Raw genomic sequence first — 23820 nt, 5'->3', positions numbered from 1 at the left:
GAAAATAATACATACTCCTCATGCTATTACAAATCCATCTAGGAAATCAATTCCGAATTAATACTACAGATAGATACCAAGTACATATATAAAACCTGCAAGTTAATACATTCCTAGAAGTGATCTGATATTTCTGATATCTCATGGCAAATAATCTTAATACGTTACAATCATGCATTTTGCCACAATAATTTTTAATTAAGGTGCTTAGTTACAACCAAAGGGCAAGTCTCTCAGATCTGAATTACCATTCTCCTGAAATTGCTAACTCAGTTAACAAAAACGTAATAACAAAAACTTTTTAACTTGTACAGCACTCCAAACTGATGCAGAACAACCACCAAGGAAAAATAATCTAAAAATACAATGAGACAGGCATTAGGAGATAGGAAGTACTTCCTCTCCACCAAGGCTTTTGTTAGCAGACACACAAGATTCCTTTTCTGAGGAGCTTGAAGTGGAAACAGATTGCTTTCACTCCAAGCACACTTATAAAAACACCTTTGCATTTTTACTTTTTTTTTGGGTGTCTGCTCTTAGGTTACAAACAATTCTTTAATCTTCCTGCTCCAACAGTGGCTCTTTGCAAATTCACTGTTACTCTTTTCAAAAGGTTCATAGCATCAGGAAGAAAATCCCAGACATTAAATGGCTTTCCGACTTTTGGTCACCCTTCCTGAGTAAGGTCAGGCTAAGTGGTCCTGCTGCATTCTTTTGTCTAAAGCCCTTTCCGCAACAAAGAACCCCCCATGAAGAAAGTCAGAGCCCAGCAGCCACCCCAGCTCCACAAGACCAGCCTGGCACAGGGACTACGCCAAGACCCCCAAGAAGCAGTACAACCCACAGCACCTGGGTGACCAAGAACTAGCTTCAAAGCAGACCAAGCAAAGTTGCCAGGCTCTGAAAAGTTTATTTACTTGCAATGTTAGCTGTCAGAAGGGATCCAGAAGCAAACACTGGCTAACATTTGCCCTTCACAGAGTCAGGGAAGGCTGTCATACCATTGCCAGTATGCACAAGGTCGCTGTATGGCTCCTGTTATCTCTCCTTCAAGGTTTTTCCTGTAGTGCTTCGGGACTGCTTCTCAAAGCATGTGTTTTGCAGTGACTTTCCAGAGCTGTGTTTGCATTTTGTTTGTTAAAACTACCGAAAAAAGCGGGCAGCAGAGAAGGGCTCAGTGCCCCAGCCATTCACACTCACCTGAGAGTCTCTTCGTGTGACCCGGGCAGGACACTATCGGGGCGATCCCGTCTCCTCCTGTACAGACCTGAATGTGACAACTCTTTCAGCTGCAAGGCCGTCATATTCCTCTACCTGAAGGGTTGTTGTTTTTTTTAAAGGTGGGGGGGTGTTTTGGCTTTGGGTTGGGTTTCTTTCCCCCCGCCTCTTCCAGATGTTGCTGCCGAGGAGTGTGGCTGCCAAGATGCCTGGAGAGAAGTGGCTGGGCGGTGTGTCGGCACACCTGCGCCCGCCGGAGCGACCAACCTCTGCAGGCAGGGCAGGCAGGCAGCCGCCGCTGAGCTTCCTGTTTCTCATAGGTACACACCCTCCCAAAGGGCACCACATTTCCTTTATCAGTGGATCACACCTAAGGGATGCCTGCGACAAGCTCACCCCCTTCCCTCCAGCTTTCCTCAAACTCTCCCTGCTCTGACAGGCATGACCCTGTCCTGTGCTGGGCAAAGCAGGCAGCTCTCCCAGAGCCTCGGCTCTCCCAGCGCCTCGGCAAGAAGCTACACATCTCCAGGACTGCAATGAGCTGTTAACTCTTTCCCGCTATAATTTATGACAGAAGGAAAGTCATTAGACTTATGAAAATTCCCAGTTACTCAAACACGTTGGCAAACTCTGTCGGGGAGGTTAAGGCAGAAAAGTGTGCCACAAAGTAACTTCAGTAACCAGCATTAAAATATTCTTTTGGAAACACAACAGCACCGTGCTTGTCAGAAATTCCTCTTTTCCACCCACCTTAGAAATCAGAAGAAAACCACAATGTAATTTTCTTTCTACTCTCAGCTATCAAAACACCACTGCTGCAACCATTTGTCACATCTTGTAGTGATGGAGTGTCCCGTGTAATTGTAAAACAGGAATGGAAGTGCTTAAGGTTTCCTGCAAGGCAGGAAGGTAGTTAGCAGGGAATTTTGCAAGCTCTGTGTCTCATCTCACTTAGTAATTTTCTAATAATAAATAAAACGCTTCATTTCAGGAGGCTTCAAACAGCTTATTGCTTCTTGAAAAATTTTTACAATGTCTTTGACATTATGCTTGACATATATAAACAAAAAATTCAGAGTGTTTTTTCAATGAGCTTGCATTTAATAAAAGCCAAGAAACCTAACAATTTGCAAGGACTGTTTTGACTAGGATAGGAAACAAGTTCTATGTGGTATGAATTACACAGTTCATTATTAAAGTGTTTATTTTGTAGCAGAATATGTGTAAGAGTATTTTTCAACTACTGTAACAAAAAAAAAGTGTTACATAGGTAATACTGGGTATATCACTTGACACCAGTTTTATTAAGATTACCAGACCGAACACAAACACGGTAATTTATATAATACTATCAATGTGCTTCAGTCTGGAATGTCATCAACATACAATATTAAACATCACACAATGGAAAAATAACAGAAATTGTTTTGGAAAAGTAATCACATAACATGCCAAATAGATAATGGTTGCAAAAATTCGAAGTGATTTATATGATGTTAGAAGGTTGCGTGCACCGAACTGTCAAACAAGAAGGATACATCTGAGCTCCTGTCCTCAGAAAATAAAAGGGAAAAATCACAGTATTTGCCTAAACATGCTGCATTCCAGTATTAAATGAAATATTTAAAATTGTTTCTCCATATGCAGTAGGATAAGCTTAAACCTAATTAAATGCCAATTCTCAGCAGTCAATTAATCAGTGATTCAATGAAAAGTTAACGCTGTTATGAGTGGAGGTTAAGGACAGCACATGACATGCTCATGGCACAGCAGCTTTTATACATTACAGTTTATTTTCTGTTTTAAATATCTGTGTACCAATGATTTATCTTTGTTCAAATGATCAATTTTAGATAATAATAATCTAAAAAGTGATGACAGAGTAGATTTTTTTCTGTGAAAAAGCTCTTTGTAAGCTACTGAAATTGAACTCTTACCTACATGCGTGTTCATAGATTCTTATTCACTACAGTGAATAAGACTGTTCAGCAAATACTGAATACTTTTGTATTAAACACAACACAAGCCTATAAAAAATTAAAGGACAAAGCTTCACCCGCTTTGCTGCAGGTTGCATTAGTGTGAAGCACATCACATTAAAACTTACGTTTATTTGCACGAGCAAGCACTGTGCTTGGACAGCCTATGGAACAACAGCTTTTACTCAAATGCCCTTGAAAACCAGAGCTGCTCCAAACTAGTATCAATTTACAACTAATACCACCAGACAGAGTATGAAAATTGAAGGAATACAAGGAGTTCACAGACAAAAATGAGTTGTTATACAGATCAAATCCACTTCAATATAAAGGAGAGCAAGATGGTTAGGTTTTTAAAATAAGACCTGGGAGTCAGCTCCATAGCATTATTATTTCACAGGCTTCTCCAGCAAACTTCAACAGGGGTCTAAGATGATTTAGAAAATCTTTCTTGGAGGACTTGAGAACAAGCTGAAAGCTTTCTACAAGAAGAAATGCAAACCAGACTCCTTTTCTGCCCTGTGGGTTTGTCCACCAATACAAGAGACAAGGTTTCAAATCTGAATTTACCCAAACAGTCAAATCTTAACTTCTGAGTATCAAATATAAGTTATAAGGAAGGTTTTTCTGAGAGATGCTGCAAAACACAAATGACATTTCTCCACTGAGTTGCTTAAAGACTGCCAGAAAACAACTCGGACGGACCTGGCTCTGCAGGAAGAACTTTCCTTGAGAGTGCCTCCTGCTCCCCACACCCCTTTTTACCTTCCAGGCCTGATCTGCTGTTTATAATTCCTTTTTTGAGAGATTACATTCTTCTCGCGTGGGACGGGGCCATTTGGACCTTTCACATTCCATCAGAATTTTTGAGGACCGGCCAAGTTACCACAGTTTTTCTTTTTACCAGTAACACGCAGCCTTCTTTTGTATGTCCTGTACTTTGAAAGTTTACTCTTCATTTTCCAGTGCGTGACTCTTCCCTCATGCAACTGACCTTCCTCATGACCACAGAAAAAGCTAAAGGTGGAACCAAGACGGAAGTATGTAGTCCTTCATTCATCACAAGCAAGAATAACTTTTTATTACATGGGACAATGCTCACAGTTGACTTTTCACTGCAGTCCTGCAGAGCATTTATCTTGATATACCAGGCCTGCAGCACTCCTTATATTTCTGTGAAAGTACTGCTGTTCTGGTGACTGTAGGTATTCAGCAGAATTTTCCAATTTAAAAACCTTTTAAGATGGACAAGTATGTCTGGTTACTTTATGCTATGTTCAAAGGGATGTGAAACAGTAATTCACGATATTGGAAAACATGTAGCTGAATCGAGGAATAACAAAAATACCGCCAAGTGCTTCAAATTCAATACATTTCTTCATGAGCCTGTATTACAGAGAATGCACATTAGCTATGTTAACCAGAAAAGACGAAGTTTTAGGTCTCTCATTCCACACAGAAAACTCTTCATCAATGTGTTTGATCTTTTATTTGCTCTAGTGCATTGTTTTTTTTCTGGTGGTTCTTGGTTTTATTTTTTTTTCAAACTTTGAAGAAACTACCAAATTTCGATGAAATTTAGTTTAAGATTTTCAAAGCGATAGAAAAAACTGTTGTCAGGACAGTATAAACAGGCAAAAAAATAATCAGAAGAGTGTTAGAAGAAAAATATAGGAATGCCCGTAGGGTGCACACAGTTCAAAGGTGGCTGCATGTTAAAAGGGGAGGATGTTCCTCCATCCCCTCATTGCTAAGCCAGCTTATCACTGGAATGAGTTTCCAGATGAATGAGTCCAAGAGTGACGGTTTTCTACTATTTTTCACAATGTTTGGAAGAAAAGCACACTTTAAAGTGAAGGAAAAGGTTTGTACATTAGTGAAGGACTCACTGGAGCACGTGAAGGAAGGTGGCAATAACTGTTCTAGCAGTTTTGCAAGAACCCCTGAAGCACCCAGCTGATGCGCCGGTGCAAATGAAGCTTCATGCCTCTCTGAAGTAATCTGTGAGGTGAGACCCTGCAGGTTGGTTTGGGTGTCAAGGAATAGCATACTGTACCATGGGCTCCTGCTAGGGCAGGCAGTGATAAAATGAAATGCACTAAGAGAATATCAAGCCACAAATCTAAGGACATACACCTTGAAAACGAAATTTCTAAACTTCATGAGAGACTTAATTGTTGATTCAAAGAGTTAAATAATTAACTAATTACATGTTTTCTTCCTTGTCTAATGTGACTCCAACATCTGTTTTGATGTTTCTTGCTTGGTTCCACTTAGTGACTGATCAACCCTGAAGCATGCATATTTAATTTCTGGACTAGTAATGAGGCACTGAACTGAATTGTGGACACTACAAAGCAGGTCTTCGGATTTATGTCCATGATCCAGCTGACCAAGCACGTTTGTTGCAATTTAACAGCAGTTGCTAGTTTTTGTTAAATCTCTTCTATGGATGGCTGTCCCTGCCATACAATGTAGAATAAAAAACTACATGACCGTTGCAGTCTGGTCTAATGGAAGGTGTCCCTGCCCATGGTGTGGGGGTTGCAACTAGATGATCTCTAAGATCCCTTCCAACCAAACCATTTTATGATTCTGTGGTGTGCTCAACATTCTCCAGAGCAGCGATGCACTCAACCCACTGAAGTTTTTTGGGATTTGAGAGGGTAAAGCAAAGGCAGGGGGGCTGTTACGGTAAGCATGGGGATCCTTTCTCAACCTGTCAGTACCAAAAACATTTCCACCTCCACTGCTGATGGCCCACAAAGTTTCAGTGAAGTGAGGCAGAGATCCCTGCTTTTACTCCAACTATCCTATTCCAATGACAACAAAAAACCATAAAAGAAAATATGAGAATATCTTCTGTCTGCCTGAACCTGAAGCTAGGTCTTTTGCCTTCTCTCTCCAAGCTCTCTGGATGTGCTGCTCCATGAATTCCTAAATTCAACAGAAAAAAAAACCTGCAAAAGACACACTTTTCTCCAGCAAGCACAAACCTACTTTGTCTGAGCTTTACAATACCTCCCTCTACTGGGAAAATGCTGCCTTTTTTCTCTGTGTCAGTATTTCTCTCTACAGCCGGTAGGAGGTACGGATTAACCCACATACGCTTTAATAATTCAGACCGGGACCAAACTGAGAGCTGAGAGGAATGACAGACCAGCGGCTGAAGATGCAGGCTAGCATTACAGCTAGCAGTTTACACTGTTAATCAGTGGATGATCCGTGCATGAGTAGGTGTGTAAAGAAGAAACCATGTGACACAGCATGAATCAGTTTTGTCCTGCCATTTGTACATAAGCCTCTTTAAAAAAAGTGATAAACAAGCTGGCAAGCAGTTGAAGCTTTAAGATGGGTGCAGCTACTCATACTGACCCTGTATTCCATAGGCTAACAACTTCAAAAAGAGAAAGAAAAGAAAACACACCAAAAAGAGGAGGGAAGGGATATCCAATAAATTCACCATTTATATTTATTGTCATAGCCTAGAGCATGTGGAAAAACACAAGCAATTACTGATCTGCACTTTCTAGATCCAGGACCTTCCATTCAGAATAATTTTTACTGTCTTGGAATTAAAAGCCTCTTCCCAACAGATCTTCAAACTCAGTCAGAAATACACCTTTCACATTTAAGCACCCCTGTTTATAATGCCTGAAGATCCTAAGCCTGAAAAAAGAAGACTTAAAAGTCTTATCTTTAAACAAGTTGACTTCTACTTGCATTCTACTACTGTAGATATTGTTGGGAAGGTTTACTTTATTCTACTGTGGTGGGATAAAACGTCTTTAGACATGAGGACAAGCCCTGGGTGCTGGGGCTTCTACTTTTCACAGTAGAGGTTTCCCAGTAGATGCTACAAAAGACTGAAGAAGCCTCCAAGTTGAAAACAAAACAAAAAACCCAAAATTACTCCCAAATCAAAAATCAAACAAAACAACAACAACAATCTCCAAACAGACAAACAAACAAACAAGACAGAAGAAGAACTTAAAAACGGGTGGCAAATGAAGGAAATTGCCTGGGGAGCTGTTGCCTCAGATATCCCAAGGAATCACCTGCTCTGATGGCCGGGTTTGTGTCCTGAAAGCCAGTAAGCCCTTCCAGGGGTGCAGAAAGGTAAACTAAGCCATTTCAGATGGGCAATTGCTGAGACTTGGTATGGCTGGAGAGCTAGTGGGAGATCTCAAAACAGGTCCCAAACTGACTTTGCCCCTTCAGTGAAGGAATAGGAGTATTAGGCAATCTTAATTTTTCTCCAAAACATCACTCATCAGGATTAAATAAATGCAAACAAAACTACAGCAGCCTATGAATTGCTTTCACTGTTGACTGCCCAGCAATTATTCTCCTGGCCCCTTTGTTTTCCATCTCATGAATAATTTTCAAATGATTAACGCTACATTACAAGCAGAGAAAGAAAAGCTTCTCATCAAGGTTTTGTGTTCCTTACACTGAAATGACATTAGACTGCCAAGGAGAAAATACAGTACATTCCCTCTGAGAAGGACAAAAGAGGCGCTGGTTACGCTGGCAACGTGCACATGCTTGAATGCACCACCACCTCCTGGCACACAACCAAATACAATCATCAAAGTAGTATGTGACACTACTTTATGGCTTCAAGTGCTGCCGTTTTAGAAGGACAATCCAACCCTGAGCTCCAGAGCCTTTGAATGCTGATGGTTATAAGAGTGATGAGCCGAATGGCAAGGAATGGTCAATTTAGCAGCCCAGAAGAAGCAATGACCCCGGCTGTATGTCTGTGAACACACCCTACAGCCACCTCACACAGTCTCTACTGCCCAAAAAAACAAGGCAGGGAAAACACAGAGGAAAAGGGAGGAGGCAGTGGGAGCACAGAGAAAACACTTGGGATAGCATAGGAGGTCATACATACTGAAAATTGGTCCTATACTCTGACCAGCATTTCCAAGAAAGGTAGAAAACAGTGATTATCATCTTTAAAAGCTCTGAAACCTGCAGTATGATGATGGTTTCTAGCATAAGAACTAAAGTACTCCCTAAACCAAAGTATAAAAGGTAGATCACATATCTACAAAAAATAAAGCTGAATACATGTAAACACTTAAAAATCACAAGCAAGGTTCAGTTTTTAGTGACTCAAACAAATCTTAATTTTTAAATATATATACTTTGGTTTCAAAATTATTAGAACTTGCAATCTGTATCCAAGCAGAAAAATCCATACTGAGAAAAAATTCACAATACAAAAGAAATGAAAGTAATTAATCCTGGACATTCAGAATAATGTAAAATGGAAATGCCACTCTCCCTTCCCTTAATGAAGTAAAAATTATTTTTAGATTCAGTATAAAACATAAAAATATGATTTATTATGGATTTTTCATAATATTTTAAAGCACATGAAAAACACACTTAAGATTCCTAAATTAGAGCAAAGCCTTAAACCAAAAAAGCACAGTTACCCTACCGTACAAGCCTTGCTTTGCTGGAAAAGCGTCTGATTTCTGAACATAAAGACTCCCTCAAACCATACGAGAAGTGATACAATTTCTGTATCAGTGAGACAAATCTATTCCTTCCACTGGAATTACAGTTTTAGGTTCAGTTACTCCGTCACAGTGTCCTCTTCCTCAGCCACTGCCAATTAACTCATTGCTCAAAGAAAACCCATCAGCAATGGGATCTTCAAACAGACCACAAATGCTCTGTTCTGGGTGGGGACAAAATAGTGTCCCTAAAAACACTCATGATGAGCAAGGGATAATAAACTACTGGTAATACTAGAATACCTCTGTGCATTTCAAGAACAGCAAAGGACTTTGCTCAAAGCTCTGTTACCACGCCGCTTGCTTTCAGGAGTAACAAAACCCATCAAGCAAAACTATTATCTGTCCTCTTCCTAAATCCATTTATCACCATTCCCATGCACAGCTCCTGCTCCCAAGAATTTCTCTGCAAACGACTAAAAGACCATACAATTCATAGCCAGGCTGCAGGCTTGGGAGGCAGATGCCACAGCCAGATCCTCAGCCCAAGCGACCCCATGGACACTTACTGGCAGCCTGTAGCCTCGCTGGCAGCAGGTTCTCAATGAGCAGCCTTTCCTAGAGATAGCTTTACATCGAATACCCACTGTTTGCATGTTCTCCCTGTGGTTACTACTGGTAGTTGTGATAAAATTAAAAAAATAAATTGAAGTGACTCAGTAAACCACTTCCTTCTTTCACCCTGTCACCCAACTTAAAACTGAAAAGAAGAAGATAAATCTATCAAAATTCACAGTTCGGCTCCACAAATTGTGTCACGCCAATTCTCCATCTCAAAAACATAAAAGATAGAGAAGAAAGCAAATCTTCCACCTCACAGAAAAGGGTACAGCTTTAGTTATACCACCAGTGTATGGTACAGAAGTATAAAATCTGGAGAGGGAACAGTGGGACAGGGTTCCAGGTCCCTACACGAAAGGGCAACCCCTGGAATCACCGAGAAGTGAACAGTCACCCAGGTCCACCTCACTCCATCACAAGCACCTCTGTCAATACTAAGGGGAAGGGCAAGACCCTGTCTCCCTACCTTCCCACCTAATGAGAAACAGGAACACCCTCTGATTTTCTTCTCTTCTGAGATGACAGCAAATAGTTTCACACACCATCTCCTGGGAGAACTTTGTCATCTCTGACAACCTCAGCTGAGGACAAGGACTAACTGGGAACAGAAAATACCCATCACCTCCTAGGGCAGGTCAGGGTCATCAGACTGCACAGCCAAACAAGAGTTAAGCTGTGTCTCTTGTAGGGACAGAGGCTCAAACAAAGTTTTCTTAAAGCAGTCTGAAATCCTAGCACGCCTCAAAGGCCCCCTGCAATCCTTTGCAGGTTAAAGAGGCAATATCCTCAGGATCAACAATGTTCCCCCGCCACTTGCTACACAGAGTTGTCACAAGTGGAGCCTGAAACCTTGCTCACCACCTGTGACAAAGAAAGGAGGCCACAACCTGATCTCTGCTGGGGCCATCACAATATGCCTCCAGGAAGATCTTGTCCCCAGCTCTGCTTGTACAGCAGTACAGCTTCAGGCTTCGGTCCTAGCAGTTAAAGTTTCTGATGGTGGAAGCGTGACTGCCAGAGCGCCTCCTGAACGGACAGACAGGAAAGTTTCCTAAAGACTTGCTTTCACCATATACAAAAAATAATGCTATGCTGTAGCAACAGAGCCTCATTTTGCTTTCCCTTCATGTCTATCTACATCCTGTTTCTTGCTCCTATTTCTGTCTTCAGGCCACTTAACATTATCGCCAACCCTTTTCTGTGAACAAATTAACAATGCAAATTATCTTTCCAGGCTGCTGGTTCCCATACCACCACATAGTGCTTCCTCATTCGAACTTCTTATCTATTCCTGCAAAGGCCCTTCAAGTACAAAAGCAGCTGCAAAGTTTTGTTAAACTTATCACTGGACAGTTACTATCCTAGGAGAAAGAATGCACCACAGCTTTTTCTCTCAAAATAATGTGGCAAATGTCAAGGTAAGAGGATTTTGTTCTCAAGGATGAAGAAAATCACAACAAACCAGTTGTACAGAATAAGAGGCCTCAGTTACTACTGCAACGCACTGTTATTTCACATATTGTTCCTATTCCAGCAGTTCCTCTTCTATAGGAAGGCAAGGACAGTTTGTTGATTCATGATAATGGCAAAAGCTGCAACACTTCATGGAGAATGTGAATAAGCATCTGTTAAAAGGGAACTAGAAGAACAAGTATTAACTCCTCAATTAACACTTTAAAGTGTTAAAAACCACGTTTGACTAATTCATTAGCAGTTTGGCCTGGCTATGCCACTTTTTTCAGTTTTGTTCACTTTGCAGTAGTTGGCTATACTGTATCACCAACCATTATCCAAAAGGGCTGTGCTAAAAGAAAACTTGTTAAGAAAGTTATTGCCAATGAGAGCAGGACAAGGCCAGCCTCACAGAAACAACACTAATAAGCACTGCCAGAACACTGTGGTCTGTGGTTGCCCAGACCACGTGTTAGAGGAAGTGCAGGGCAGAGTCACAGGAACAGCTCTAGACAAAGTCACACGGTCCAGCCAAGCCCATCAGCTGGGTCCTCACACCAGGGTCCTGCAGCTGTGGCTCTGCAGTGACAATGAAGGTCCTGAGGTAACAGAGTGGGGGCTGGACCTGGGCTAAGCATGAAATTAGACCAAAAAGTTGTTCTACAAGCAAAAGTTGACTACAGGAGGGAAGCATTGGTTCAGATCCACATTTCCACGGACACACAGTATTTTTCTTTGCTCCTCTAGCAGGCCACCATGAACCAGAACAGCAAAACACAGGCAGAGGCAAACAGCCAGAGCTGCTCCAGGATGCTCAGCATTGTAGCTCCTCATCAAGTCTGTGTCCTCTCTGCTTTGGGCAACGAGGGTAACCCTCTGCAAGGAGACCCTGGATGTGCATGAGTAGACCAAGAAGCCAGACAGTCACACCCTGCAGCTGCCTGCCTCGTCACCCCCTGAAATCACCAACCCTGAAGCAAAATAAGCAGAAGGAAACATGTACTCATGCCTCAGCTGTTCCAGTTTGCTGAGGGCGTTTACAGGAGATGGCTGAACTGATCTAGGAGCTCACTAACAAGTCGAGTTCCTTTTTTCTCCTTCTGCTGCTCTTCCTTCCCCCTCCCCACACACTTGTTCCTCCCTCACCTCCACCCCAACCACAAGGAGCAGCACCCTCCTTTAGCCCATCTCTTGCTCTCACACGAGCCCTCTACCAGCATCTCCAAGGCGCCAAACCAACAGAAGACTGGGTGGGGAGGGAGGGATGTTAGTGTAAGCAGCTGCTGCAGGGTCAAGGACCAATGGGCACCATACCCAGCACAAAGGAGCAAGATAAAGGAAGCATCCGTCCATCTCAGCAAAGAGTGAGATGTTCCCTCAGTGTGGGCCCGTCAATCTGTTGTGGATGCCCCATCCCTGGAAGTGTTCAAGGCTAGGTTGGATGGGGCTTTGAGTAACCTGGTCTAATGGAAAGTATCCCTGCCCATGGGAACTACATGGTCTTTAAGGTCCCTCTCAACCCAAAACATTCTGTGATCCTGTGCACTGGCATAGGGTGGCATAGGGCATGTTCCCTGGCAGACAAATCGCTCCTTCCAGGTGTGCGGGGAACCCTGAGAGCTGGGGAGGAGGGAGGGCAGCGGGATGGGGGGGGGGGGGGGGCAGCCGGCCACGGTTACGGGTACACTGGAACTGGAGATCTTTGTGAAAACTATATTTATATCCGTAGCTGTATCCCTGCCCGACAGCCGGAGGGCACTGACCTGCAGGAGGACCCCCTCCTGCAGCCGCCCGCCGCCCCAGGGCCGTGCCCGGGACCATGCCGTGGGCTGCCCGGCCCGGCCCCGCTCCCATCGGCAGGAGGAGCCGGAGAGCCGCGGTCCGACCCGAGCAGGCGCCTCTCCACAACACCCTCCCGCAGCCGGCTCTGCCTGCCCGCAGCGCCTCCCGCCTGGCCCGGCCCTGCCCTTCCCGCCGCCACCCGCCCCTCATGGCCAGGCTGAAAAGGCGAAGCATGTTCAAAACAAGGAAAGGGGGAAAAAAAGCCAAAAAAGCCCCTGGAATTCTTCCCCTTGCAGTCCTTCCTTTCAGTGTCATCACAGCTGCCGTTCAGAACATCTGACCCCAGGCCATCAAAGGCTAACAGCAAATTGACTTAAAGCCGGACCTCCGAGCCAGCCTGACTCAGGTTCAGGCAAAAAAAATCACAATTGCAGCCGTTCAAGTAAGAAATTTTTCACTATGATGGAGGTGAAACACTGGAACAGGTTGCCCAGAGAGGTGGTAGATGCCCTATACCTGGAAATATTCCAGGTCACAGTGGACGGAGCTCTGAGCAACCTGATGGAGTTGATGTCCCTGCTCATTACAGGGGGGTTGGACTAGATGGCCTCTAAAGGTCCTTTCCAACCCAAACCATTTTATGATTCTGTGAAATGGCACCAAAAAAAGTAATCTCCTGCTCTCAACTGACAAGAGGACAGTCAGTCATTTCTCTTCTCTTGAACTCACTGCAATATTTAAATACAGCTTTTGACTGCTACACCTGAGACAGTCCTGGAGCAATGCCCTGGGATGAACCACGCTGCTCGGCTGAGGGCCCCTCACCAAGAAGCGATGGGAAACACCAATTCCAACACTAAGCCCACTCTCCTTCCTGATTGTCCTCTCCTGGGTCCAGCAGCATGCTAACTGGAGCAGGAGCAGGCTGCAGGGACCCAAGTGCCAGGCACAAGCAGATGGCACACCCAGCGCTGCAGGACTGGAGTCGCAGCAGTTGATCGGAGGAAGTATTTGATGTTGGGAGCTGTCAAAAGCTTCCTCTCCTCTAACATGCTTAGGAATAACAGGATAAAGGCTTGACCTTTCCACAAGAGTACTACTGTAAGAAGTAAAAGCGGCATTTCTCTTATTCACTAGTTAAACAATAGAATTTGGTCCAAACCCAATAAACACTACTCACTGGTTACTTCATGAATCCCAAACACATTAATGTTCATCTACTTTGAGTCTGCCCGTGGTCCTTGTCACTGTTATCATTTCATCTGGAGAGTCCAAAGCCACACGGACCAAATCCTAACCCCAGGATCTCCATAGCCAGAGGAAGACATCTTCCCTGCCATTCTGCCCAGCCTCCTCCTCTGCAGTGCCTGTGATGGAGGAAGACAAACAAGAGGACTACATATTGCCCATAACAGCTGGAAGGGTCCATGAAGGCTGCATGTTGACATGCACACACCCTGCTGCACAGCTAGCACATCTGTGGGCACTTCTCATGCCAAACTGACACAAACTCATCAAAGATACGTCAGAGCATGAGTCCCATTTCAGGACCTCTGACTTCATCTACCTATCCTGCTGTACCCATCTCCTTTCTGGCAGAAGAGCTCACACAAAGTGGAAATGCTTTGGAGAAAAAAATTATTCTAATTCCTGTGTAGGGCTATCATAGTCCTCCTATTTCACTTACAGAGACTACAGATGCACTAAGTCACCACCAAAATAGATTTGCTATCCATGGATACAACTCTGTTCCTAGATTTCAGTAAAGCAGCATGTACCAGCCGATGGCTTCTACACACTTTCCAATTTTCAAGTGCTTTGTTGCTTAAACAATGCCTCTTTGTTATCCTTCTCTGGCAGGACAACAGCTCTCAGGCTTCTTCAGTAATGAATACACAGTCTCTTCAAAATAATCTAGGTCGACCTTTCTTTATATTTTGCACACAGTATTTCCAAAATAAGATCTGTTTTAATCTGCATGCACATTATAAGACACCATATAAATGCATCCTCCAAATGGCCCAGCCCACAGCCATTTGAATTCTCCTTCCTGAGTACAACTCCTCACACTTCTCTTCATGAAATTTCAACTTCTTGATCATGGAGCCTCTCTCCAGTTTGCCAAGACCATTTTTAATTCATCTCCAGTACCTCTAGACGTTCCTCCAAGTTAAGGACACCCACAAACTTCATAAGCCAACTTTGAGCTGCAGCATCCAGGTCACTAATCAAGTTATTGAATACAAGTGGGAGAGGAGGGAACTCCTGCAAGGTGCTGTCAGGCAGGTCCTGGTAGGGGGAAGTCCTGTTGGTGGCTCTGTGTTAAAACAAGAATTCCTGCCCAAATGCTTTTTTTCAAGCAGTTGCACACCTCCCTTTTGGCAATTTCACCTAGACTGTCATTTCCACACCACTTTGTGCTTCTCTTGAACAAGGTCAACAGCAGTGAAAGTAAGCACTGAGTCCAAACTAATACAACCTTCCAAAGGGATGATGAGGGAACGGGAAGAGCTATCAGCAGCGCTTCTGTGACTGGTCTAGGACAGCAACAAGCCAGTGGCAAGAGTGGATGGGTGGATATAAAGAGGAAGAGAATTTGCAAAGCTTGCGCTCAACAAAGTTAATCACCATGATTCTAACTCTAATGCCTCTTTCTCTTGTTTGCTTATGAAATTTTGTGCAAGATAGCATCAGCAGATACAACTCATTTATTCCCTGCTTTCTGTCTATGAGGCATGCTCATCTGCCAGAGCTGGAAAATTGGCTGCTTTGAAACAATCTGTTCTCAGAAATCCATGTGGCTTTTCTAATGCTGTATTATTCAATAAACACTTGTATATTGACTGTTAGTTGCATTCATGCCTTGCTAGGGTTCAAAGTTAAGCTGACTGAGCTTTAATTCTCCAGCAGCCTATTTTTGCCACCATTTTCAAATATAAAACTGTGGTCACTCTTCTGCGTGTCTTCTGGGCCTCTTACACAAGCTCTGAAAAACCATCCCTAATAGGCATCACAGCAGTCTCTGACCCATTCAGTACTACTGCTGGCACCACGTGCATAGTATTAAGCCCAAATATTACAAAAACTCTATTGCACTGTTTGACATTAATGTTAACAAAAACATTCTTCCTCAACATTATCAACGCATATTATTATCTTTAAGGATTAAACAGGAACAGTGACAGCCAGAGGAAAATAAACAACATGGAAACAGGAAGGTTATGCCTGTGGAGTGGTACAAAAGGACCAAAAAGACAAATCTCTTGTGAGAAATTCTTTACACATTTCAGCCTGGACCTGGCTCCATTCACCTCCAGGGTTTCATTAATGTTCTCCCTTGTCCCTGGGGTTATGTGAAAGAGGAAATGAGATAAAGTCCAATCCGTTCAAAGTGCTCCAGCCCTTTGAACAGCACTCAGCACTCACACTCTGACTAACACCATCGGTAGCTGCTTTCCTCTCAAACTCACTGGCAGGGGCCCAGGGATCTCCCTCCCAGGCATGCTGCCATCAACCCTGGGCCAGCTGGCTGCTGCTGGCTGCCCTACCTCCCTCCTGTCTCACCTCCCTTCCTTTTGCCGCTCGCCATTTCATCCATCAGGAGTCAGGGATAATTAATTTCTTTCCCCCTCTCGTCCCAGTGATACCAAATAACTTGTGCTTGTCAGTGTCTCACCAGGGCACTTCAGGGCTTGCCCCGCTCCCCAGCCTTCGCAAGATGACGGCAGTGTGTCGGCTCGTGAAGGAAGCCCAGGCACCCACGGCATCAGTGGACATTAACTTTGCCTTTAAATCTCAGAGCCGACTCAGGATTCTCTGGATGAAGGATCAGCCAAGGTAACGCCTGTCTGGACTTGCCCACCTGGTCAGGGCTGGACCACAGAGCAGAAGGGAGAGTTGGGGCACAAATGCCTGCCCCAACCTGAGTGAAAACTCAGAAAAACATAATTGCTGCAAAGACTGGATTTCTTTCAAGTGCCACCTACTCGATGCTCCGACTAAAAAGCTGCACAGAACTATGTTACCTGTGGCAATCCTCTGTGCAGCTATGAACTTCTTAAATGTAAAACTTTTTTATGACTTTTTTTTGACTTTCCAGAGGGATACATTTAGGTAACAGCAGAGGGAAAAACAAGTTATTACATACCACACCAGTAAAGATGAGCTCAGTGAAACAGCTTAATTGTTTGGAGGGGAAAATACAGTGAGTCATCCTTTAAAATTTTAAGTGTTCTCAGTACAATCTCTCACAAGACTGCAAAGTACTTAACAGACTCAAAAAGAGACTGCAGGCTTTCCAATTCAAATATCCTACCTATGAATAAGTGTTTTGATTATTAAGCTTCCTTCACATTATCAGCTGGGTCCCCAGTTTGAATATATCTGTGTTTCAACATGAAACTGCCTTCCAAGTTTTTTATTACATACTGGTTAACCACTGCTCAAGAAACAGAAATTATTACCATGTCCATGTAGCACTGACAACTTCTGTTCTTCCCATTTGCCCTCCCACCTCACCCACTATGCTGCTTTCCTCTCCTGCCCTTCTCCCACCTATTTTGGGAGACAGAGAACATGAAGAGTGCAAAGACTTGTATGACTTCATCTTCTCCAAGGAGAGGGATTTTCTAAGCAACTAGAAATGCATGCAACATTGCTTTCTGAAGATCATAATAGCTTGAAGTACTTTTATTCACAGTAAGCCCTTCCTAGTCCACATGTCTATCTTGTCTGTCAGTGCAGTAACCCTCAAGAACTATCCCACCTGTTCAGGTCAAGAGCAGTGGGGTCAGGGATCTGCAGAAATCATCCCTGTATATCACACAGCTCCATTTCTGTCACCCAGGCAGATTGCTAGTGACATACCTTCCTCCTTCTCTCACCAAGTGGCTTATCCAGGGACTTTACATATCAGTGCTTTTACAGTAGCTCAACAGGAAGGTGCAGCCCTGCACGCAGCAACAGAGAGGCCAAAGTGTGTGCTCTTTGCTAAAACTGGTAAGGAGCAAAAGGATACCTTTCAGAAGACAAAACCAAAATGACTTGCCTGTAATCATTCACCACAAAAGTCTTGCGTTTGACCTTATAAGCATAAACTTTGGTGTAATTACCACCAGGAATTGCAAAGAATGGCAGTTTGTAGAAAGTCAGTACACATACTTCACATATTTAAAAGCTCTTGCAATCAATTCTGCTTTATGTGACAGTAGCTATGCAATAACCTTCCAAGCCAACACCATCATTTTGTTCTTTTTTTCCCCCTGAAAAATAGGGACACCTTACAGCAAAGCAGGAAAGTAATATCTGCAGGATAAACTAAGGTACTACTGCATTCTGCTGGATGTAACAAAAGTGATCATCAAGAGGAAACAAAAATACATTCATCATAGATCATATTCAATCATCCTACTGAATAATAAATTACAATGAGCTAATTCAACATCAGCACTTTTGCTTGCAATTCCACCTGTGGAATATTAAGCCCACTGTAGTCCCAGAATAGTATTCCTCTTGCAGTTTTACCTGATGTTGCTTATTTTAGGTAGGCAGAAGGGAGTGTCAAGGCAGGGATGCATTCCCCAGATGACTAACTTCTTTACCTATCAGTCCTCCACTAGCTGCTTCCCTCAATAATGTACAGATCTGACTCTATAGTCTTTCAGCATCTCATGGTCCTTAAACTATTTGTCCTCAAGCACTCCTGTAAGACAGGGAGGTGGTGTGGGGCTCAGCCCTGAAGCTGTGACAGAGGCAGCACCACTTGTCAAAGATCCAGGAGGAGGAGATGGCACAGCACGGGGGACCAAATAAATCCTGCTCTGGGCTTGCTTGCATCCTCACCTCCCTCTGACCACAGGGAGTGTGGACATATGCTCTAGCAGAAAGGCTGCTTAGTTAAAAAGAAAGGTGAAAAAACCAAAATAGTTTAACTTAAACAAAAGGGAAGGATTTCAGGGCTCTCAGGCTCCTGAGCAAAGGCCTCATTAGCAGTACAGTCCCACCCCAGTGTTGGAGTTACACACAGTTTGCTCACCGGGCTCAGGGTCTCTGGCATTTAAGAGCCAGCTCTGAAAGTGCTGGCTGGGTACACAAGTAGACAGGGGATGTCCATCTGTCTGTCTGTCCCACTCTTTTCCCCCTACTCCTTTGCCTGAGTTTTTTTACACTAAGCAGTCCAAAGAGGGAGAATCATTTCCCTTGTGCTGGCTGCCCACTTGGCTGCCTATGTGGTGGCCATTAGCACAAATCCACGTCCATTACCCCTAATGGGGTGAAGTTGTGGGTCCACCTGAAGATTGTTCAGCTCCATCAGGAGCAAGACCACGCTCCTGTGGCCCACTGGAGGCCATCCTCCAAACCCTCTTGGCAGGCTCCTGCATTTTCGTTTTTGGAGAGGGCAGGGAAGCATTTCTCTAAGAGAAAAGGAGCAGTGGGACAGATGGAATCCAGGCCTGGAGGCACAGCGGGGTGAATCAGTGGGAATGCTGCCTGAATTGCCTCACCTCCACATTTGCTGCACCCTGCCAGCCGTGCCAATTTTGGCACCACATTCACTACCTCTCGGCCTCAGTCACTCTGCTGGCTGGCTGTGCCCCTTCCCCTTCCTTAACCGTCCTCAGTAAATGGGGCATCAGAGAGAGGCATTTCACTTCAGGAGAAGAAAACAGCTCTTTCGCCTGCACCGGGAAACCAGCCAGCTCCCATTCAAATCAAAGGGAAGAGATCACGTGGATGCATTTCAACTAATTGCACTGGAGAGGCAAGCTGCAGGAATGCTTCCCTTTAAGCCAGACCCCTTCATTTAAGTCTTCTGTTGGAGAAGGGGTGGTGTATTCAGCCGAATTACCTGGGGGATTCACACAGTGTCAGGAAAGCTGGGAGGAGACTGTGTTTGCAGAGCGCTGAATTTAGCAGGGCCATAATCTGGTGGAAAATAAGGGGAAAAAAAGAAAACTGATTTTCCATCTACTAGAGTTGTGATCTCCAAATTATTTTGATTGTGTACATCTACCAGCAAAAAAAATTTAAGATACTGTATCCCCAATATATGTACATTTATTTATTTATAAATTATGTGCATGTAATTACTACATCACTCAAGGAGACTGCAGGGGTTTAAGAGCCAGTTACATTGACTGTCATCTGCTCCCTGGTATCGGGCCATCATGCAGGCTCTTATGCCAGTACCACCAAAGACTTCAGGGCAACTTTCAGGTAACATGAGTCTCAGGAAGGAAAAAGAAAACAAAAAAAAACCCCATAACCAAAAGGAAAACAGCACAAGGCTTCTTTGGAGCAAGAGGGTGTGGTATTTCTCGGAAGTTTTTTTCCCTTAGAAGTAATTTTTAAAGTCTCTGTGGACACATACCCTTCACAAAAGAATGTGAAGAAGGAGCATTCACAGAGATCCCAAAAGCAATCTAAATATGGGTCACATATGAAGTGTGTTATGCATATAAATAATCATGTTCAGATAAAGAATTACCCTTAACAAGCAGTTAAAAACAGAGGTCTGAAGTCAGTACTAATCTGCAGTGGGTTTTTGGCACATCATTTGTGCTTTCTCTGACAGCAGGCATTCCCTTTTCAACTTCTATTTCCTTCTAACTGCTACAAAAATAGCAAGTCATGAAGTACACCAAACAGCATAATAATAATAATAATAATAGCATAAATAAGAAAAAGATCAACTTTGGGTGTGAGGTAAGGTACAGGTCATTTTTATTTGTATGGAAAATAGAGCAAATGTAGAAGAATAAGGGCAGTAATCAAACTAGTATTAGAATTATATGCTTTTTTCCCCCCTCACTAATTCCCTTATGGTAAGTTACATATTTATAATAATGACTGGAATAAATAAGGAAAATACAAGTCCTAGACAGAAATATGGTTTAACCTGGGACTTCCCTAGATACTCAAAACTTCTGAACTCATTTGAAAATACTGCTGCCATACAGCTCAAAAAACCCCAATGTACATCTTTCAGAATAACCATCACTACCTTAATTTGAGCATAAGATTTAGCAGAAAAAATGGAAATCCTCAGATGTTGTGCCTAACAAAAAGTAAACGCAAATTCTGTGAACTAGATATTCCAATGGCAGAAAGAAGTTACTTGTAAATTTACTTTCCTGCTCTCTAAGCAATACAGAGCTGCAAGGATGCCAAGTTATTCTGAACACAGTCCATAATAGAATTCATTCAAGACGGCAAAAAAGTGCCAGCCCAAATCATCTTTATTTTACTACCATTTTTAGATCATGCCAAGGCCAATAACATGCAATTATCAATCTTGATGCAGGAAGAGAGTACCAAATTAATTTTTTAAAGTTACTTTGCTTGTCTATCAGACCCCTTTCTTGGTAGCTCTGATCTGCTACTAAAAAATGAGGCATCAGTCCAAAGTAAAGAGTAAGCCTGAGGGGAAAAAAAAAAGGTCTTTTAATATTACTCAAAAAAAATTCCACTAGTTCTTTCGACAGAAAGAAAAAGAGGAAGAAAAGCATTTTCATCGGAAACCACATATGGAAAACCAATTTGGATTCCCTCAACTTCAGGTGGAAAAAATGCAGAGGAAGTTTTTATTTAAAAACAAAACCCCAAAAAATCAAAACCAAAAAAACCTCCCAAACCACACAAACTACCCAAAACTAACCCAAGTCAAACCCACGCTTGGCAGCTAGGAGCTTGGCCATGGCAGTCCAGTTCCTCCCATCCCTGCAGCATCTCCCATGTGCCCAGCTCCCTGTCTCGCCCTGTGTACCACCCCATCGCTTCCAGGGTGTTATGGCTCTGCCATGCTGTGACCTGTGAGCAGGGGCAACCAGGAGAAAAACTGCTTTTTGTTATTTTTAGCTCACCCATGACTGCAAACATAAAACCCAGGAAGAGACAGATGGCCAGACTGTAGCCTAAGAAACCCACTATTTACTATGAAACCCACTGGTGTCTCCCACAACTAGGGATTTAAAACACCAGAAGTTCCACCTGGACATGAGGAAGAACTTCTTTACAGTAAGGGTGGCAGAGCACTGAAATAGCCTGCCCAAAGAGGTTGTGGAGTCTCCTGCCCTGGAGACATTCAAAGCCCACCTGGACACATTCCTGTGTCACCTGCTCTAAGTGACTCTGCCTTGGTAGGGGGGTTGGACTAGATGATCTCCAGAAGTCCCTTCCAACCCTAACAACTCTGTGATTTAAGGGACATACTTTTGAATAATTTTGATTGTGTAAGAGCTTCAAAATATACTGGGCAGTTACAGAAATGTGAAAGGACACTAACCATCCTAAATGCTTAAAATGAAACAAAAAAAGAAATCCAACAAAAAACCCAAGTGAAAACAAAATTTCAGTAAGAGATGTGATGTGGGACATGTACTCTAATTAATTTTTAATCTTATCTTTCAGGCTGGGTCCCTGGCTGCTCTTTTGAGCCATTTCAAGTTACTTAAAACTTCTTTCAGTCACTGTGGACGAAGCGGTTCAGACGGGATTTGCAGAAGCCCATGTAGGGAGTCTTCCACCCCACTGCAGGAAGGGACAAAGGCAGAATAGCCTGGGTACAAAAAGCTGAAGCGGTATGAGAGGACTTCAGATGATGGACGGTGGGAGGGAGGGGGAAGGCAATTGCAAGCCACAGCCTGTAATGGGAAACAATGAAGTTTCATCCTGGAAAGCCCAGCATTCCACCAAGTCACAATATATTCCAGATGTATTAGTGGTTAGCAGTAGATGCTTAAAAAGAAAGCACAGAATTCCAGTAAATGGATTCAAGACAGTAATAAAGCCAGAGGAGATGATATACACCAGTATTACAGGAAATACATTATGTGAAATGTAAGTGAGACCAAGGGGAGCACTTTGAAAAAAATGTTTGGGGAAATGCTTCTGTACTTCTGATGAAATGAATGAGAACAGCTTCAGATGCTCAGCAGTTCCCAAAACAGGATTTGTAACTCAGTGCCTTCTTTTCCTGGGATCATTATAGAAAAGTAGCTTTTTAATTATCCCCACTGAAATTATCTTGAAGTATCCTGTACCTAAAACTTGAAATTAAATCTGATTTCCATTAAAAACATGCTCCAAGTGGCCCAAAGTTCCTTTAAATCCTGCTTTTTCCATGTCCATGACTTTCAGCCTATAGATGTCAAAAGATATAAAAATAAAATTAGAAATTAAATCAGCCCTCAGCTTTAACCACTAGCGCCAGGAACCATGGAACAACAACTATATACTGGAAGTAAGAGGCAAAAGGGAATAAAGAGAAATGAAGATCCAGTTTGCTTGAGGTCAGATCAGCCACAGGATTTCCCACTGTTTTGCTTTCAGCTACGGAGATCTTGATTAATATATTATTTGTGCATGGATAAAGTACAATAGCAATGCATGTTTTTATTAAATTCTAAGGAATTAAGATAGGCCAACCATGCCAATTAGCACATACCTGCCCAAAGGGAGGGATGAGCATTACTGCAGGGACTGCCTTCCAAATAGGAGCTGGAGGAGAACACCATGTTTTTAGGTTTCAGAGCAACACCCTCTACTCAGGGAGCACGTTCTTTATTCTCTGGCCAATCATTAATGTATGCTTAGATTGCTTAAAAGAACCTTCCCAAACACAGAATAATCAGTCCAATAACCTGTAACTGAGATTATAAAAACAAAGGATTTGTAAACCAGACACCACTAAGGACAACAGGGGTTGTTTTCCCCCCCATAAGGCCGGAGATGGAATGCCAGTTCAAGAGCACCTAATTGATGATGTTCTTAAGAGCAACACATTTGGGAAAGCAAAGGCTTCCTTTGTTTGCTGGTTGTGTGTGTTTGCTTTTCAGCTTTCTTTTTCCCACACAAACAACAAAACCTATACACCATTCCTGGTCTGCTCTCTGACCTTCAGCAAGCTGCCATCTCCTTGAATTCACAGTTCAGAGATACAATTTATGCACAGCCCATTTCGCAGCCTTTCAGGTGGTCTCAAAGGTGCTGCATGATGTTGAGTACCAATCCACTAGAAACTCTCCTACCCAGATCAGATACTAAAAGAAAAAAAATAAAATATTGGCAGGTGACCTGTCCTGCTATAAAACCTAATAACATGAAGTTACCTTCAGTATTCCAAGAGCTGGCATAAATTCTGTGCTGTGTGCTCTGCCTAGTTAAACACAGACACCATTTATGCCTGTTTGACCATGTTTGTCCCATGTGGCATTGTACATAGGTGTAAGCCTAGCCCTAAGCTGAATTTAACTTACACGTGTGACCTTGAACACCACCAACAATTTTTTCTTTCA

The 23820-nt window shown here is 43.1% G+C and overlaps 1 protein-coding gene across 5 annotated transcripts in view; it reads right to left on the bottom strand.

Moving 5' to 3' along the window:
• LIMS1 (LIM zinc finger domain containing 1) overlaps positions 1-23820 on the bottom strand; it is a 70771-nt gene that overhangs the window by 32679 nt on the left and 14272 nt on the right. Inside the window, exon 1 of one of the 5 annotated variants that reach the window (XM_064646397.1) lies at positions 9241-9264. The exons of 2 other annotated variants lie outside the window; for them this stretch is intronic. Coding sequence is in view for 2 of the 3 variants with exons in the window: in XM_064646394.1 (XP_064502464.1) it covers positions 1201-1304 (104 nt within the window). In the remaining variant the exon portion in view is untranslated. Of the gene's footprint in view, positions 1-1200; positions 1524-9240; positions 9265-23820 lie in introns of those variants that run through there. 2 more of the 5 variants (XM_064646394.1, XM_064646395.1) reach the window with 2 other exon arrangements.

The sequence above is a fragment of the Pseudopipra pipra genome, chromosome 2, assembly GCF_036250125.1.
Source record: "Pseudopipra pipra isolate bDixPip1 chromosome 2, bDixPip1.hap1, whole genome shotgun sequence".
NCBI lineage: Eukaryota > Metazoa > Chordata > Aves > Passeriformes > Pipridae > Pseudopipra > Pseudopipra pipra.
The sequence above is the reverse complement of the archived record's forward strand: the minus strand, read 5'-3'. Positions and strand labels throughout refer to the sequence as shown.